This window comes from Coregonus clupeaformis, chromosome 4, assembly GCF_020615455.1.
Source record: "Coregonus clupeaformis isolate EN_2021a chromosome 4, ASM2061545v1, whole genome shotgun sequence".
NCBI classification, from domain to species: domain Eukaryota; kingdom Metazoa; phylum Chordata; class Actinopteri; order Salmoniformes; family Salmonidae; genus Coregonus; species Coregonus clupeaformis.
The window spans coordinates 19640666-19659458 of NC_059195.1; the positions used below are offsets into that span (position 1 = coordinate 19640666).

At 45.3% G+C, this 18793-nt stretch overlaps 2 protein-coding genes across 7 annotated transcripts in view; one reads left to right on the forward strand and one right to left on the reverse strand.

Moving 5' to 3' along the window:
* Nucleotides 1–4271: 4271 nt before the first annotated feature.
* Nucleotides 4272–17342, reverse strand: LOC123482366 (bestrophin-3-like). The gene is given in 12 exon segments (XM_045209690.1): nucleotides 4272–4655; nucleotides 4851–4956; nucleotides 6205–6356; nucleotides 6519–6599; nucleotides 8302–8381; nucleotides 8384–8456; nucleotides 11797–11874; nucleotides 13078–13232; nucleotides 14573–14806; nucleotides 16387–16481; nucleotides 16753–16917; nucleotides 17184–17342. Coding segments are annotated over 11 exon segments (1590 nt in total). The 5' UTR covers nucleotides 16905–16917; nucleotides 17184–17342.
* A 1060-nt stretch (nucleotides 17343–18402) lies between these two features.
* The window catches only part of LOC121553503 (RAB3A interacting protein (rabin3)), a 49053-nt gene continuing 48662 nt past the window's right edge, over nucleotides 18403–18793 (forward strand). For 4 of the 6 annotated variants that reach the window (XM_041866651.2, XM_041866688.2, XM_041866697.2 and 1 more), the window contains exon 1: nucleotides 18491–18675. The gene's annotated coding sequence lies outside the window, so the exon portion shown is untranslated. The other 2 variants (XM_041866668.2, XM_045210540.1) reach the window with 2 other exon arrangements.

Here is an 18793-nt window from a genome sequence, read left to right on the forward strand (position 1 = left end):
ATAGATGGAAGGATGGATGGAGGGGTGGATGGATGGACAGAGGGAGAGATGGAAGGATGGATGGAGGGGTGGATGGATGGACAGAGGGAGCGATAGATGGATGGATGGAGGGGTGGATGGATGGACAGAGGGAGAGATGGAGGGATGGATAGATGGATAGATGGAGGATGGAAGGAAGAATGAAGTGAGGAAGGAAGGAAGGAAGGATGGATGGTGATGGAAGGGTGGATGAAGCGGTGCATGGAATCACCATGCCTTCACCTCCTGTCTCCATCACTGAGACAGAAGAGCTTGCTGGAAAGGCTGAAAGGCTGTCTACCATTATCAGTGGCTATCTTTTCAGAATAATTAATGCATTTATATTCTCTTAAAGTTAATAAATACTTTTAAAAATGCAATCAGGTGTTTTTTGTTGCATCATTTTGTGAGTGAGTACAATGCTTAACATTGAACGATGTGGTCCTCTGTAGCTCAGCTGGTAGAGCACGGCGCTTGTAACGCCAAGGTAGTGGGTTCGATCCCCGGGACTACCCATACACAAAAAAAAAATGTATGCACGCATGACTGTAAGTCGCTTTGGATAAAAGCGTCTGCTAAATGGCATATTATATTATATTATTATACGATGACTGAATAAATTACATTTTATTATAAAACAAACATTTTATGTTATTTAGGTAGAGCAGCACCAGCAAATACAGAAAATAACTTTTCACAGAAAGTATAAAAACAGCAGCATGGTAATATATTATTAAAACAGCAGCATGGTAATATATTATTAAAACAGTAGCATGGTAATATATTATTAAAACAGCAGCATGGTAATATATTATTAAAACAGCAGCATGGTAATATATTATTAAAACTGCAGCATGGTAATATATTATTAAAACAGTAGCATGGTAATATATTATTAAAACAGCAGCATGATAATATATTATTAAAACAGTAGCATGGTAATATATTATTAAGCAGCATGGTAATATATTATTAAAACAGCAGCATGGTAATATATTATTAAAAACAGCAGCATAGTAATATATTATTAAAACAGCAGCATGGTAATATATTATTAAACAGCAGCATGATAATATATTATTAAAACAGCAGCATGATAATATATTATTAAAACAGTAGCATGGTAATATATTATTAAAACAGCAGCATGGTAATATATTATTAAAAGCTAGCATGGTAATATATTATTAAAAACCAGCATGATAATATATTATTAAAACAGCAGCATGATAATATATTATTAAAACAGTAGCATGGTAATATATTATTAAAACAGCAGCATGGTAATATATTATTAAAACAGCAGCATGGTAATATATTATTAAAACAGCAGCATGGTAATATACAGTGGGGAAAAAAAGTATTTAGTCAGCCACCAATTGTGCAAGTTCTCCCACTTAAAAAAATGAGAGAGGCCTGTAATTTTCATCATAGGTACACGTCAACTATGACAGACAAATTGAGATTTTTTTTCCAGAAAATCACATTGTAGGATTTTTAATGAATTTATTTGCAAATTATGGTGGAAAATAAGTATTTGGTCACCTACAAACAAGCAAGATTTCTGGCCTTTCAGAGACCTGTAACTTCTTCTTTAAGAGGCTCCTCTGTCCTCCACTCGTTACCTGTATTAATGGCACCTGTTTGAACTTGTTATCAGTAAAAAGACACCTGTCCACAACCTCAAACAGTCACACTCCAAACTCCACTATGGCCAAGACCAAAGAGCTGTCAAAGGACACCAGAAACAAAATTGTAGACCTGCACCAGGCTGGGAAGACTGAATCTGTAATAGGTAAGCAGCTTGGTTTGAAGAAATCAACTGTGGGAGCAATTATTAGGAAATGGAAGACATACAAGACCACTGATAATCTCCCCTCGATCTGGGGCTCCATGCAAGATCTCACCCCCGTGGGAGTCAAAATGATCACAAGAACGGTGAGCAAAAATCCCAGAACCACACAGGGGGGACCTAGTGAATGACCTGCAGAGAGCTGGGACCAAAGTAACAAAGCCTACCATCAGTAAACACTACGCCGCTCAGGGACTCAAATCCCTGCAGTACAAGACGTGTCCCCCTGCTTAAGCCAGTACATGTCCAGGCCCGTCTGAAGTTTGCTAGAGTGCATTTGGATGATCCAGAAGAGGATTGGGAGAATGTCATATGGTCAGATGAAACCAAAATAGAACTTTTGGTAAAAACTCAACTCGTCGTGTTTCGAGGACAAAGAATGCTGAGTTGCATCCAAAGAACACCATACCTACTGTGAAGCATGGGGGTGGAAACATCATGCTTTGGGGGCTGTTTTTCTGCAAAGGGACCAGGACGACTGATCCGTGTAAAGGAAAGAATGAATGGGGCCATGTATCGTGAGATTTTGAGTGAAAACCTCCTTCCATCAGCAAGGGCATTGAAGATGAAACGTGGCTGGGTCTTTCAGCATGACAATGATCCCAAACACACCGCCCGGGCAACGAAGGAGTGGGCTTCGTAGAGAAGCATTTCAAGGTCCTGGAGTGGCCTAGCCAGTCTCCAGATCTCAACCCCATAGAAAATCTTTGGAGGGGAGTTGAAAGTCTGTGTTGCCCAGCGACAGCCCCAAAACATCACTGCTCTAGAGGAGATCTGCATGGAGGAATGGGCCAAAATACCAGCAACAGTGTGTGAAAACCTTCGTGAAGACTTACAGAAAATGTGTGACCTGTGTCATTGCCAACAAAGGGTATATAACAAAGTATTGAGAAACTTTTGTTATTGACCAAATACTTATTTTCCACCATAATTTGCAAATAAATTCATTAAAAATCCTACAATGTGATTTTCTGGATTTTTTTTTCTCATTTTGTCTGTCATAGTTGACGTGTACCTATGATGAAAATTACAGGCCTCTCTCATCTTTTTAAGTGGGAGAACTTGCACAATTGGTGGCTGACTAAATACTTTTTTTCCCCACTGTATTATTAAAACAGCAGCATGATAATATATTATTAAAACAGCAGCATGGTAATATATTATTAAAACAGCAGCATGGTAATATATTATTAAAACAGCAGCATGGTAATATATTATTAAAACAGCAGCATGGTAATATATTATTAAAACAGCAGCATGGTAATATATTATTAAAACAGCAGCATGGTAATATATTATTAAAACAGCAGCATGGTAATATATTATTAAAACAGCAGCATGATAATATATTATTAAAACAGCAGCATGATAATATATTATTAAAACAGTAGCATGGTAATATATTATTAAAACAGCAGCATGGTAATATATTATTAAAACAGCAGCATGGTAATATATTATTAAAACAGCATCATGGTAATATATTATTAAAACAGCAGCATGGTAATATATTATTAAAACAGCAGCATGGTAATATATTATTAAAACAGCAGCATGGTAATATATTATTAAAACAGCAGCATGATAATATATTATTAAAACAGCAGCATGATAATATATTATTAAAACAGCAGCATGGTAATATATTATTAAAAACAGCAGCATGGTAATATATTATTAAAACAGCAGCATGGTAATATATTATTAAAACAGCAGCATGATAATATATTATTAAAACAGCAGCATGGTAATATATTATTAAAACATAGCATGGTAATATATTATTAAAACAGCAGCATGGTAATATATTATTAAAATAGCAGCATGGTAATATATTATTAAAACAGCAGCATGGTAATATATTATTAAAACAGCAGCATGATAATATATTATTAAAACAGCAGCATGGTAATATATTATTAAAGAAGCTTCACTGTCTATACTTAGAAAGTATAAAAACAGCAGCATGGTAATATATTATTAAAACAGCAGCATGATAATATATGATTAAAACAGCAGCATGGTAATATATTATTAAAGAAGCCTCATTGTCTATACTTAGAAAGTATAAAAACAGCAGCATGGTAATATATTATTAAAACAGCAGCATGGTAATATATTATTAAAACAGCAGCATAGTAATATATTATTAAAGAAGCCTCATTGTCTATACTTAGAAAGGCACGACAGGTTGGGACTCTGACATGGCTGTAGCTTCCATTATTAAGGCATTTATTATGGTGTTTATTAGTGTGTCTAATAATAATGCTGGGTACACCCTTAGAGATCCTATTAAATCACTCATTCTATGGATACACCCATATTAGGGCACAGCAGGTTGATATGTACTGTATGTGAGGAGAATATTACAAGTCCCTGATTGTGACTTGTCCTTGTTCTCTTAGCTGTCATTGGTGTCCTTCTTGTCACTCTCCTGACCATTGGACTCCAGAATGTCTGTCTCTGGGACTTGCAGTGCTTGGAACTGGGCAGGCTCAGCAGGAAAGTGGAGGGCTGTGGAAGCGTTTAGGCCTCTCTCTTCCTCCCCTAGGCCCTTAGGACTGGGCAGGCTGTGCAGGGGAGCTCTTTGAGCCCTGTCTGGAGAACTGGAAGGACAGCTGACGTCGCCGTGGCTTACACCAGTCTTTGGGGACATTCCAGCGACAGTTCTTGGGACCCGGCTGGTAGAGCTGTAGCCCTGATTAGCATTCAGGCCCAGAGCCTCCACAATGGGGGACAGATCTACTGGAGTCCCTGGCTTACTTGAGGCCTGCTCATGCCCTGTCTGTTGACAGAAGGCCTGTATATGATTCAGGGGTTGTGGAGCCCCAGATAATGCACCACACGTCCCTCCATCACCCCCATAACCACTATTCCCATGATCACCTGAAAGAGCAGGTGGAGTTACCACCCATTGAGGCAGTTCTGGGAAGGACGGCGTACGGGGCTCAGTGTCCAAGGAAGAATGGGTACTACTAACCTCCCGTAGCGTATCCAGAGGGTGGTTGGGCGGAGGGGTTGTGGGAGTTAAAGAGGTTGGGTGTGGGGGAACAGAGAGGGATCCGGTCCTGGGGGAGCCTGGTCGTCTGATCCAGGGTAGCCACATGAGTCAGGTCTGTAGGGGAAGAAGGCTTCACTGCTGTGACGTTTGAAGGAGGGCCGAGGACGGACGAGCTCTGGGGGGATCCTGAACGCTGAGTAGCCTCCGCATGTGCCCCATGACAGACGTTTTACGACCCAGACGGAAGTTGTGATTGCCGTTGTGGCTGTCCTGTCTGTGAATGCCCATTTTGTCTGCCTCTTCGAACTGCAGAATGCCGATAGACTGAAAGATAGATGGGGAGATAGAGGATATTACAGAGAATACATTAGACTAGATAGTATACAGCTTATGGATATTACAGTGAATAATACGTTTTGACCAGATAGTATACAGTTTATGGATATTAGAGTGAATACGTTAGACTAAATAGTATACAGTTTATGGATATTACAGTGAAGACGTTAGACTAGATAGTATACAGTTTATGGATATTACAGTGAATAATAACGGTTTTGACTAGATAGTATACAGTTTATGGATATTACAGTGAATACGTTAGACTAGATAGTATACAGTTTATGGATATTACAGTGAATACGTTAGACTAAATAGTATACAGTTTATGGATATTACAGTGAATACGTTAGACTAAATAGTATACAGTTTATGGATATTACAGTGAATAATAACGGTTTTGACTAGATAGTATACAGTTAATGGATATTACAGTGAATAATAACGGTTTTGACTAGATAGTATACAGTTTATGGATATTACAGTGAATAATAACGGTTTTGACTAGATAGTATACAGTTTATGACAGAATAGACCAGAATTTACTTTTCATAGCAGGTTAGGAGAATTAGGTTATGGCAACACGAGACTGGGAAAAGGGTTAGGGTTAGATAAAACGTGTCAATTTGACACATAAACTGTATCCTCTCTAGTCATGCCCTCTTCTCCATCTCCTCTCATTCAGATATCTAGCTGAGAAGAGATGGGAGTTTGTTTTTACACGTGTGTCCTTGCATGCGTAGGACTTGAGTATACATTTGTGTGTACAGCGTGTGTGTAGTGTGTGTGTGTGTGCAGCGTGTGTGTAGTGTGTGTGTGTGCAGCGTGTGTGTAGTGTGTGTGTGTGTGTGCAGCGTGTGTAGTGTGTGTGTGTGTGTACAGCGTGTGTGTAGTGTGTGTGTGTGTGTGCAGCGTGTGTAGTGTGTGTGTGTGTGTACAGCGTGTGTGTAGTGTGTGTGTGTGTGTGCAAGGGTGTGTCGTGTTCTCATGTCCTCACTCCAACTCTCTGGTGGATCCTAGGAATGAGGGTATACAGTAGTCGGCAGCAGCCAGGGTGTAGGGAGGCAGAGCGTCAGAGTCATTCCAGTAAATGTCTTTCGTCATTGGAGGGAAGTTCATATGCATCTCATCCACCGCAATCAACGACACCTGAGACACAGATTTATTGACTGAACGATTGATTGGAACAAATGATATGTCAATCAATGATATTGGCTTGGGAAAGACATGAGAACTAGGCTGGGTTACTGTAAGGCACTTTGCAACAAATGTTTGATTGATTGATTGATTGATTGATTGATTGAAACTAACCTGCAGATTTCTGTCGATACACCAGTTAGCCTCAAAATCATCATCATCCTCCCCAAATGGATTAATGAGCTGCTCAGCAACCTGAATGAGAAGGATCTCTCACATCATTGTTCATTATCCCAGAAAGATGTATTGATAAGGAAGTGATAGCATACAACAGGCAGTCATGTGACATCAGGGATTACAACATTGGTTGACAAATTAAATCCACAAAACAAGGCATAGATAATCTTACTGTCTACAGAATTTGGGTTCCATACAGTACTTCAACTCCTTACAAAAACCCATTTTCATCCAATGAAATTGATTGTCAGACATTGTGCAGCAGCTGTGCAGACAACACCCTGCAACCCCCACATCTCTCTCACAAGACATTCATAATAACATCACAACCCCACATCCCCTCTCACAAGACATTCATAATAACATCACAACTCCACATCCCCTCTCACAAGACATTCATAATAACATCACAACCCCACATCCCCTCTCACAAGACATTCATAATAACATCACAACCCCACATCCCCCTCTCACAAGACATTCATAATAACATCACAACCCCACATCCCCTCTCACAAGACATTCATAATAACATCACAACCCCACATCCCCTCTCACAAGACATTCATAATAACATCACAACCCCACATCCCCTCTCACAAGACATTCATAATAACATCACAAACCCCACATCCCCCTCACAAGACATTCATAATAACATCACAACTCCCACATCCCCTCTCACAAGACATTCATAATAACATCACAACCCCACATCCCCTCTCACAAGACATTCATAATAACATCACAACCCCACATCCCCTCTCACAAGACATTCATAATAACATCACAACCCCCACATCCCCCCTCTCACAAGACATTCATAATAACATCACAACCCCACATCCCCTCTCACAAGACATTCATAATAACATCACAACCCCACATCCCCTCTCACAAGACATTCATAATAACATCACAACCCCCACATCCCCTCTCACAAGACATTCATAATAACATCACAACCCCACATCCCCTCTCACAAGACATTCATAATAACATCACAACCCACATCCCCTCTCACAAGACATTCATAATAACATCACAACCCCACATCTCCTCTCACAAGACATTCATAATAACATCACAACCCCACATCCCCTCTCACAAGACATTGCATAAACATCACAACCCCACATCCCCCTCTCACAAGACATTCATAATAACATCACAACCCCCACATCCCCTCTCACAAGACATTCATAATAACATCACAACCCCACATCCCCTCTCACAAGACATTCATAATAACATCACAACTCCACATCCCCTCTCACAAGACATTCATAATAACATCACAACCCCATCCCCTCTCACAAGACATTAATAATAACATCACAACCCCACATCCCCTCTCACAAGACATTCATAATAACATCACAACCCCACATCCCCTCTCACAAGACATTCATAATAACATCACAACCCCACATCCCCTCTCACAAGACATTCATAATAACATCACAACCCCACATCCCCTCTCACAAGACATTCATAATAACATCACAACCCCACATTGTTATTCACAGCACTGTGATATGAGGACCAGGATCTAATTTCCCTGGTTGAAACCAAAAGGTAAAGAGGTTTGTGGAGGACAGGACCTTGAGCCAGCTGGACTACAATAACAACTGTGTGTGTGTGTGTGTGTGTGTGTGTGTGCACGTGTGTGTGTGTGTGTGTGTGCACGTGTGTGTGTGTGTGTGTGTGTGTGTCACACCTTGAGCCAGCCAGAGTAGAAGAAGAACTGCAGCATAGTGAAGATGGGGACGTATAGGTCCTGGTCATGACCTGGGGTCAACCCTGAGCTGGGTCCAAGAACTGTCTACCGATAATACAGGCGAAGATGAAGGTATAGACAGCCAGGGTTACTACCTGGAGAGGGGGAGAGAGAGGGAGGGGGAGAGAGAGGGAGAGAGAGAGGGGAGGGAGAGAAGTGAGGGGGAGAGAAGAGAGAGGGGGAGAGAGGGAGGGGGAGAGAGAGGGAGAGGAGAGAAGAGAGAGGGGGAGGGAGAGAAGAGAGAGGGGGAGGGGGAGGGAGGAGGGGAGGGGAGGGAGAGAAGAGAGAGGGGGAGAGAGGGGAGGGAGAGAGGGGAGGGAGAGAAGAGAGAGGGGGAGAGAGGGGGGAGGGAGAGAAGAGAGAGGGGGGAGAGAGAGGGGAGGGAGAGAAGAGAGAAGAGGGGGAGGAGAGAGAAGAGAGAGGGGAGAGAGGGGGAGGGAGAGAAGAGAGAGGGGGAGAGAGGGGGAGGGAGAGAAGAGAGATGAGGGGGAGGGAGAGAAGAGAGAGGGGAGAGAGGGGGAGGGAGAGAAGAGAGAGGGGGAGAGAGGGGGAGGGAGAGAAGAGAGAGGGGGAGGGAGGGGGGAGAGAGAGAAGAGAGAGGTGGAGAGCGGGGGGAGGGAGAGAAGAGAGAGGGGGAGGGAGGGGGAGGGAGGGGGGAGGGAGAGAAGAGAGAGGGGGAGAGAGAGGGGGGGTGGAGAGAAGAGAGAGGGGGAGAGAGGGGGGAGAGAGAGAAGAGAGAGGGAGAGAGAGAAGGGGAGAGAGAGAGACAAATAGAGAGCATGGTTCCACAGTTTGTCTTTGTAGCTATTTACAAGTCCATAATATTAATAAACACAATGTAAATAAACAGGATTTATTTGACATGGGACCATGTGAGTATTTTCATTGTCGGCTGAGACACTCATGGCCAATGAGAACTAAGTCATTCCATTGATGTGATTTACTGTCTGAGATTACATAGCCTCTGAAAACTGATCCCGATCACGCCGATGGTTTCATTTAATTCACAGTGCTGCCTGAACAGCAACAAATCAGTCTACAAACGTCACATGAAACTTGACTTGACTTTAATACATGTAGTTTTAAAGGGACAGTGCACCTTAATCAACATTACTGTAAAAGTGCCAGTTGTAGTCAGCCGGCTAATTTCCAACTGCAGTCCCTGGGCAGGTCATTAGAACACTTAGAAAACAGTCACCAGATGTCACCTGACTCGCCAGAGGGCACACTGGCAATTCATACAGACCGGCAGAGCGATAGAGGCAGCTATCCAATTAGCTAACGGCTATAGAGAACACATCCTATCCTCAGGTCCTGCTACCCCATCCATTACTCTGAACTCTCCATGACTCTGTAATCATTGTGTGGTGTAACAGTAAGCTGCCCCTGGATGTGCTCATCAGAAAGGGACAATACGGCATCTTCCCTGTCCACTCAGAGAAGTAATGAGCCACAGCTGGTTGGAACCGGTTGAGGGGAAGGAATGGGAGCAGAGGGCCGATTGCCCCTAGGGAGAGAGAGAGCGGAGACGTGGGGAGAGAGGAAGGGGGGTGAGAGAGAGCAGAGGGCTGAGTGGGGGAGACGGGGGAAGACAGGGTGAGAGGAGAGCAGAGGGGAGAGAGGGAGAGGGAGTGGAGAGGGATGGGATTGAGAGGGGGAGAGAGGGAGAGGGGGGAAGAGAGGGTGAGAGAGGGAAATGGAGTGGAGAGAGAGAGGGGGGATTGGAGAGGAGGAGAGAGGGAAGAGGGAGAGGGAGTGGAGAGAGAGAGGGATTGGAGAGGAGGAGAGAGGGAAGAGGGAGAGGGAGTGGAGAGAGAGGGGGATTGGAGAGGAGGAGAGAGGGAAGAGGGAGAGGGAGTGGAGAGAGAGAGGGATTGCAGAGGGGGAGAGAGGGGAGAGGGTGGAGAGAGGGAGAGGGAGGGAGAGAGAGAGAGGGATTGGAGAGGGGGAGAGAGGGGAGAGGGGTGAGAGAGGGAGAGGGAGTGGAGAGAGAGGGAAATGGAGTGGAGAGAGAGAGGGATTGGAGAGGAGGAGAGAGGGAAGAGGGAGAGGGAGTGGAGAGAGAGAGGGATTGCAGAGGGGGAGAGAGGGGAGAGGGTGAGAGAGGGAGAGGGAGTGGAGAGAGAGAGAGGGATTGGAGAGGGGGAGAGAGGGGAGATGGGGGAAGAGAGGGTGAGAGAGGGAAAGGGAGGGGAGAGAGAGAGGGATTGGAGAGGGGGAGAGAGGGGGAGAGGGGTGAGAGAGGGAGAGGGAGTAGGAGAGAGAGAGGTATTGGAGAGGGGGAGAGAGGGGAGATGGGGGAAGAGAGGGTGAGAGAGGGAAAGGGAGTGGAGAGAGAGAGGGATTGGAGAGGGGGAGAGAGGGGAGAGGGTGAGAGAGGGAAAGGGAGTGGAGAGAGAGAGGGATTGGAGAGGGGAGAGGGTGAGAGAGGGAAAGGGAGTGGAGAGAGAGAGGGATTGGAGAGGGGGAGAGAGGGGAGCCATCCTCTAGGCCAGGGTTTCCCATTCTTGGTCCTGGGGCACTTTTTGGTTTTTGCCCTAGCACTACACAGCTGATTCAAATGCCCTGCCCTAGGCTTCCACACTGTCACAACCCACTGGGTACCCTGCCCTAGGCTTCCACACTGTCACAACCCACTGGGTACCGTGCCCTAGGCTTCCACACTGTCACAACCCACTGGGTACCCTGCCCCAGGCTTCCACACTGTCACAGCCCATTGTCTCCCGAGTGGCGCAGTGGTCTAAGGCACTGCATCGTACTGCTAGCTGCGCCACTAGAGATCCTTGCTCTGTCGTAGCCGGCCGTGGCCGGGAGACCCATGGGGCGGCGCACAATTGGCCCAGCGTCGTCCAGGGTAGGGGAGGGAATGGCCGGCAGGGATGTTGGTAGAGCATGGCGTTTGCAATGCCAGGGTTGTGGGTTTGATTTCGCAGGGGCCAGTATGAAAAATAAATACAAATATGTATGCACTCACTAACTGTAAGTCGCTCTGGATAAGAGCGTCTGCTAAATGACGTAAATGTAAATGGTACCGTGCCCTAGGCTTCCACACTGTCACAACCCACTGGGTACCGTGCCCCAGGCTTCCACACTGTCACAACCCACTGGGTACCGTGCCCCAGGCTTCCACACTGTCACAACCCACTGGGTACCGTGCCCCAGGCTTCCACACTATCAAAACCCACTGGGTTTTAAAGGAGACATGGAAGGACAGTGTGAGTTATAGTAGCACAGTGGCAGCAGATTCCCTGGGTAAGTGTGTGTGTGTGTGTGTGTGTGTGTGTGTGTGTGTGTGTGTGTGTGTGTGTGTGTGTGTGTGTGTGTGTGTGTGTGTGTGTGTGTGTGTGTGTGTGTGTGTGTGTGTGTGTGTGTGTGTGTGTGTGTGTGTGTGTGTGTGTGTGTGTGTGTGTGTGTGTGCATGCGTGCTATCCACACCTGTGTGTAGACGAGAGGAATGCCAACCCAGTCATAACCAAAGAGAGTGGAGCACCAAGTCCTAAACGTGTTCATCTCCTAGAGAACGACAGAGAGAGAGAGAGAGAGAGAGAGAGAGAGAGAGAGAAGACAGAGCATGGGGTTGCACTGAGTTTGCCTTTGCAGCTATTTACAAGCACACACACACACACACACAGAGGGCTATTTTGATAGGCAGACGTGCTCACAGCAACATGATCCAGACCCTTTTAGGATCAAGGTAGTATTAATAGATTAGACAGGCTCAGAGTTTAGCATAGTGTTAGTGAGGGTCAATGCGGCAATATATCATTGCATTTCATATCTATTTTCACTATTAAAGGAGCTGTAATTTAACAATATTTAAGTCCAAGTCTATAATGTTACTCCTTGTAAGGATGTCTCTCACTCAGCATGCCTTGGGTTTAGCAGACAGTCTTGGACTAGTCATCTCTTCCATGACCTGTCCTCAAGGTATCAAGTGGCCTGTCGGCTGTTTTTAGGATTGTATTCATCCTTCCTGGATTAAAGGTCGTAACAGTTTGGTTCAACCCCTGACCTACAGCTCCCAGGATACAGAGGATGGAGTCTCTGTGTCCAGAATGACATCCGTCTCTCTCTCTGTTTACTGTGACGGGTATGTCCCGGTCCTGTTTACTGTGACGGGTATGTCCCGGTCCTGTTTACTGTGACGGGTATGTCCCGGTCCTGTTTACTGTGACGGGTATGTCCCGGTCCTGTTTACTGTGATTGCTCCCAAATTGCTCCCTTCCCCTTCCCCTTGGCCCTATCTGTCTAACGTTAGTAGATCTGAAAGGTCGGTATAACCATCTTAGTGGTAGAGCTCCCATCATATTGTGTACTCCTTACAGATGTGCTAACATCAAAGGGTTAGATAGGGGTTGATTTTGGCCTGGCAAGCTACTGTCAAGCTACTGTCATACTGCTGTTATACATTGAGTGTGGTCTGCAGGTCCATGCTATCCTGGATGTGTCCCCTGTGTCTCCCATGATTCAGGGCCAAAATGGAGTCAATCTCCTCTATTTAGAGCCGGAATAGACTCTGTGTTTGCTCTCTTTACTGGTATATCTCTGCTTTGCTCAGGTAACTGCCATACTCACGTTGAGGATGGTCTGGAGGTCCACATGGTCCAGTCTACAACCTCTGCAGAACACAGGATTCAGAGCCAAAATGTCTCCTCTGTTTCCTGTGGCAGGTATACTATATCTATCTATACCTGTTGAAGCTACTGCCATACTCACGTTGAGGATGGTCTGCAGGTCCACACTGTCCTTTATGCGCCCCTCCGTCCTAGCCTTGGATGCCATGTTAGTAAACCACACCACAGGGATCCAGTACTTGAGGTGGGGAGACTTGACAGCATCAAAGATCTTCCTCTCTTCTGGAGTCATGAAGCCTGCAGAGAGGAGGAGAAGGAGGAGAAGGGGGAGGAAGAGAGGGAGGATGAGGAGGAGGAGGAGGAGGAGGAGGAGAGGGAAGAGAGGAGGAGGGAGGAGGGGGGAGGAGGGGGGAGGAGGAGGATGGGGGAGGAGGATGGAGAGGAGAAGGAGCGGGTGAGAAGAGGGAAGAGGAGGAGGGGGAGGAGGGGAAGGAGGATGGAGAGGAGGATAGAGAGGAGGATGGGGAGGAGGATGGAGAGGATGGGGAGGAGGATGGAGAGGGGGATGGGGAGGAGGATGGAGAGGAGGATGGGGAGGAGGATGGAGAGGAGGATGGGGAGGAGGATGGAGAGGATGGAGAGGAGGATGGAGAGGAGGATGGGGGAGGGGGAGGAGGATGGAGAGGAGGATGGAGAGGAGGATGGAGAGGAGGATGGGGAGGAGGATGGAGAGGATGGAGAGGAGGATGGGGAGGAGGATGGAGAGGATGGAGAGGAGGATGGAGAGGAGGATGGAGAGGATGGAGAGGAGGATGGAGAGGAGGATGGAGAGGAGGATGGAGAGGAGGATGGGGAGGGGGAGGAGGAGGGATGGAGAGGAGGATGGAGAGGAGGATGGAGAGGAGGATGGGGAGGAGGATGGAGAGGATGGAGAGGAGGATGGAGAGGAGGATGGAGAGGAGGATGGGAGAGGAGGATGGAGAGGAGGATGGGGAGGGAGGATGGAGAGGAGGATGGAGAGGATGGAGAGGATGGAGAGGATGGAGAGGAGGATGGAGAGGAGGATGGAGAGGATGGAGAGGAGGATGGAGAGGAGGATGGAGAGGAGGATGGAGAGGATGGAGAGGTGTAAGTGTGTAATGGATACAGCAGTACTAGGAGAATCATAAGGGTTAGAGGAAACAAGGCTTTTATTAGGTCTAATTGAATCACTGAATCATAATGATTTGGCTGATTCTGGGTAGTCAAAAGAAACTGAAGAAGCAAATGAAAAGAGCTATGGGCCCTGAAGGTCCAGTTACACATCCTTGTTGAACTCTCACATGTCAAGCATCCTCTTTACCAATTAAACATTTATGGAAAATATGGGAAAAGCATGGAAGTCACCAAATATCGTTTCAAACTGAAGGTTGAGAGAACACTCTTGATCTGAATCAAACCCGTAAACCAAACCTGGTCGACCTTTGACCCCACATATGTGTATTCTATTGGGGTCAGGTAAGGCCAAGTGGAGGTAATTGAGGTACCTGCTTCCACCACTTGGTCCATGACGTTATGTACAGCGTCTATCTGTCAATATTATTTTTTTACCCATGACCCCATCTATTTGCATTCCATTATTCCCTTGGGGGTCGTACCTGCCTCCACCACATGCTCCATGGTGGGGAACCTCTTACAGACGGCGGTGCTGACGGAGCGGAAGATGAGCAGCGAGGTGAGGTTGACGTAGCGCATCAGTGTGCGTCGGAGGAGGCGACCCTGCTCGTCGTGACCGTGAACACAGCTGGAGACCAGGAACATGAGACGGTCGGGCCAAGGCAGATTCACAAACTGGTTCCACCAGCGGTTCACCACCAGGGTCACATAGAAACCTGCAAGGGAGGAGGAAGATGAGGATAGGAGGAGATATCAAGATCATCTACAACAGGGCTCTCCAACCTTGTTCCTGGAGAGATAACCCTCCTGTAGGTTTTAACTCCAACCCTGTTCCTGGAGAGATAACCCTCCTGTAGGTTTTAACTCCAACCCTGTTCCTGGAGAGATAACCCTCCTGTAGGTTTTAACTCCAACCTTGTTCCTGGAGAGATAACCCTCCTGTAGGTTTTAACTCCAACCCTGTTCCTGGAGAGATAACCCTCCTGTAGGTTTTAACTCCAACCTTGTTCCTGGAGAGATACCCTCCTGTAGGTTATAACTCCAACCTTGTTCCTGGAGAGATAACCCTCCTGTAGGTTTTAACTCCAACCTTGTTCCTGGAGAGATAACCCTCCTGTAGGTTTTAACTCCAACCCTGTTCCTGGAGAGATAACCCTCCTGTAGGTTTTAACTCCAACCTTGTTCCTGGAGAGAGGTTTTAACTCCAATCCTGTGAAAACCTACAGGATGGTAGCTCTCCAGGAACAGGGTTGGAAAGCCCTGATCTACAGTAAGTCTAAACAGTATTTTGTCAGGTATGCCTACAGTAGAAACCAAGGATGAGGTTTGGGTTGAGAAGGGCTGCTTCTGAAATGGCATTTCATTTCCTACGTAGTGAAGTACTTTTGAGGCTACTTTTTGAGCCTCAAGCTCAACACACAAAATTGACCCTAGATCATTGTCTAGGGCAACTTCATCCCAGTCCTTACCAATATTTTATTGACATAAACTGAGATATGTAAATGTCATGAAAGCCACTTTGTGCAATTCACACAGAAACACAACATTAAGCAACAATCTGATATGCCATGCAAAGCACTCTAGCACCCACGCAAACCAACAAACCCAACAATGTCCCACTTTCCCTGCTTTGGGTCGACTCCTAATGATTTCCTTCCATTAACTCAATCACCAGTTCATTTCCCCCACTGGAACCAGTGTATGTCTGAGAGCTTCTGTTGAAAAATCACTATCATTAGTCTGTTGCCTGGCACTGTTGAGGATTAGTTGGGTTAATTTGGTTGGATAGCAGAAAGCAAGTCAGACAGTTGTCGCAGTGTGTGTGTGTGTGTGTGTGTGTGTGTGTGTGTGTGTGGTGATCGAGAAAGAGAGAGAGAGAGAGGACAGTGAGGGCAGTGGCAAGTCTAGTATTGCACTGTTGTCATTCAGTTTTTAGATGGCTGATACAGGTGGGTGGGTGCTACACATTTGCCTGACGACTCAAACTGAATTCTTGTTCTCTACATCATTGCGGAGAGGAAACTAACGTCAGCGGGCGTGGCGTAGCGTTTGGCTGGAGCGAAGAGTTCGGGTAGCCAGGCAAGCTACACATGGGGTTGTGGATGAGGTGAATTTCCCACTTAAATTGTAAAGCACTTTCAGCACATCTGGAATGCACCATACAGTACTCAGGTAGCAATAGGCATTCTCATCTCAGCACAGAGCTAGTAGCTCATAGTGTTTATACGCTATGTGGACTATCAACTGCTCAGCAAGCACGCACGCACGTCAATCAGCATTGTTTGTCCTGACTTACCAAGCACAAACGTGACTGGGATCTGTTCAGCATACTTGTTACAGTGAATAGCCAACTTTTCAAAGAAACGCTTTTCAGGGTCTGAGAGAGCAAGTCTAGAAAGATAGATAAATAGATAGATAGATATGTTAATTAATTAAGGAACATTAGAGATTTGTTCACATGCAATTATTGATATATCACAGCGATACGAATCAATTACAGACCCATCACACAAAGTCAAATCAAAGGCTCATATTACACCTTCATTTGTATTCACAGTTATAAACAGATTATAAACAGACAATACATCATGTTATAGATTATACATAAACAAATAACATAAAAAAAAAGGAAAAGCCCTTAATAGCTTCATATTATGCGTACCTGTAAACGAGGCTCACCAGGGTATATAAAAGCACAAAGACTATAAACTCCCGATAAAGCAGCTTATAGATGCTGCCTCTCCATCGCAGTAGAAGTCTATGGAAACCGAAGAACGTGGCGTTGGCTACTTTGCTGGAATACGTCACCGTCATCTTCTTTCAATCACTGCAGAAAAACTACCTGGTCATCAAATGTACACTTAGTTGACAGACACTCTTGTTGTCCTTACCGGTTGTGAATATAGCTGACTTTCAATTGATATCTAAAACATTGTGCTGCAGTAGGGCTACTCTCTCAAGGCAAGCTGTCATGGCGCAATAATAACCTGTCAAACGACTAAATAACTGTTATTGCCACGTTACACGCCCACGGTAGATAAGAAATAACGTTATTGAAAACAATAATAAAAGTTATACATATTCCACACATACCTTTTGTACCAATCTGAATCACATTGCGTGTTGGTTCTTTAAGTGTAATATAGTGTATTCCTGAACGGTGGGTCAAGACTGAGCAATCATCAGGTGACCGCCCTGGACACATTTAGCTGGTTGTCTGTCTGTCTGTCCGTCTGTCTGTCTGTCTGTCTGTCTGTCAGTCCGGCTGTCTGTCTGTCTGTCTGTCCGTCTGTCTGTCTGTCTGTCAGTCCGGCTGTCTGTCTGTCTGTCTGTCCGTCTGTCTGTCTGTCTGTCAGTCCGGCTGTCTGTCTGGTTGTCTGTCTGTCTGTCTGTCTGTCTGTCTGTCTGTCAGTCCGGCTGTCTGTCTGTCTGTCTGTCAGTCCAGCTGTCAGTGTGCTCCTGGCTATGGCCGTGGCAGGGCAAGATGCGCACTATGCCATGGCTGTCTGTCTGTCTGTCAGTCCAGCTGTCAGTGTGCTCCTGGCTATGGCCGTGGCAGGGCAAGATGCGCACTATGCCATGGCGGTGCAATAAACACACAATCATCTGCTGATGTAGAGAGAGACTACCCCAGCGTGTCTAAGGGTTTTGATACAACATGCCTATACAGCCTACAAGCTCCTAGATATTTTGAATAAAATAATCAATGGGAAAATCTTTGGGATATAATTTTTATTGGAATATTATTATTATTATATATATATTTTTAAAAACATATTTTGATAGAAAAAGCCTCATAAATATTTGGTTTATAGTAGTGTATATGAATGCAGGAATGTAGAACTTGAAATGTCAAAAGGCTTATTATAGTTTTTATGAATGTATCTCGTCCATTTTGCATTATTCATTTGCTATCAATATCATTCAGAACATGTGATCTAGAACTGTGTCTATGGACGGCGCTGTTGTACAAATTATCACGGCAAACGATAAAGCAGGCTCTCAGAAATGCGTTCATCTATCTGGTTGAACACGCACCCATCTGTTATCAATAGATGTGTATGTTAGGGCCTATAAGTCTATCAATGGGCCTCTATTGGCTTATCGATATATATCTTACATCAGGAGGAAACTCACATTTTCATTGTGAAGTATATAACTCTTGGCGCATGAATTGTATGCAATATCACAATCAAACAGTCGGATACAATGTTGCAGCTTGTACATTTAGATACAATGTTGCGATCACCAGAATGTATTATCTATCGTCCGCTTGCCGTCAAAGGTGAAAATGAGATGCGATACCGGCTTTACGCATGCGCCGCTGTGAGGTTGTCGGTTCACTTCACGTCCATGCTCTGTTCCCACCCAACCAGCAGAGAAGAAAAGAGCAGGTGAGAGGCTGATCGGATGTTGTTGGCATAACTAAACTGATGATATTCGTCAAACCGACACTTCATGCACGGCGAAACGGGAGGTTACTGGCGACAGGTAGCGAGAGCACGTCGTGACAGTTGGGTTTATTGCACTGTGTTCACTTTCGGGAGTGTTTTATTCGGCAGAAACAGCAGGCGTCGAGAGAGGGGTGAGTTGACAGCTTGCAGACTGTAGCTAGGCTAGCTAAAGCGCTAGCCAGCTGGCTGACTGACTGGCTGTCTTGCTTGTTTCATCGTCTTAAACAACGATATAGTCCAAGGACATTG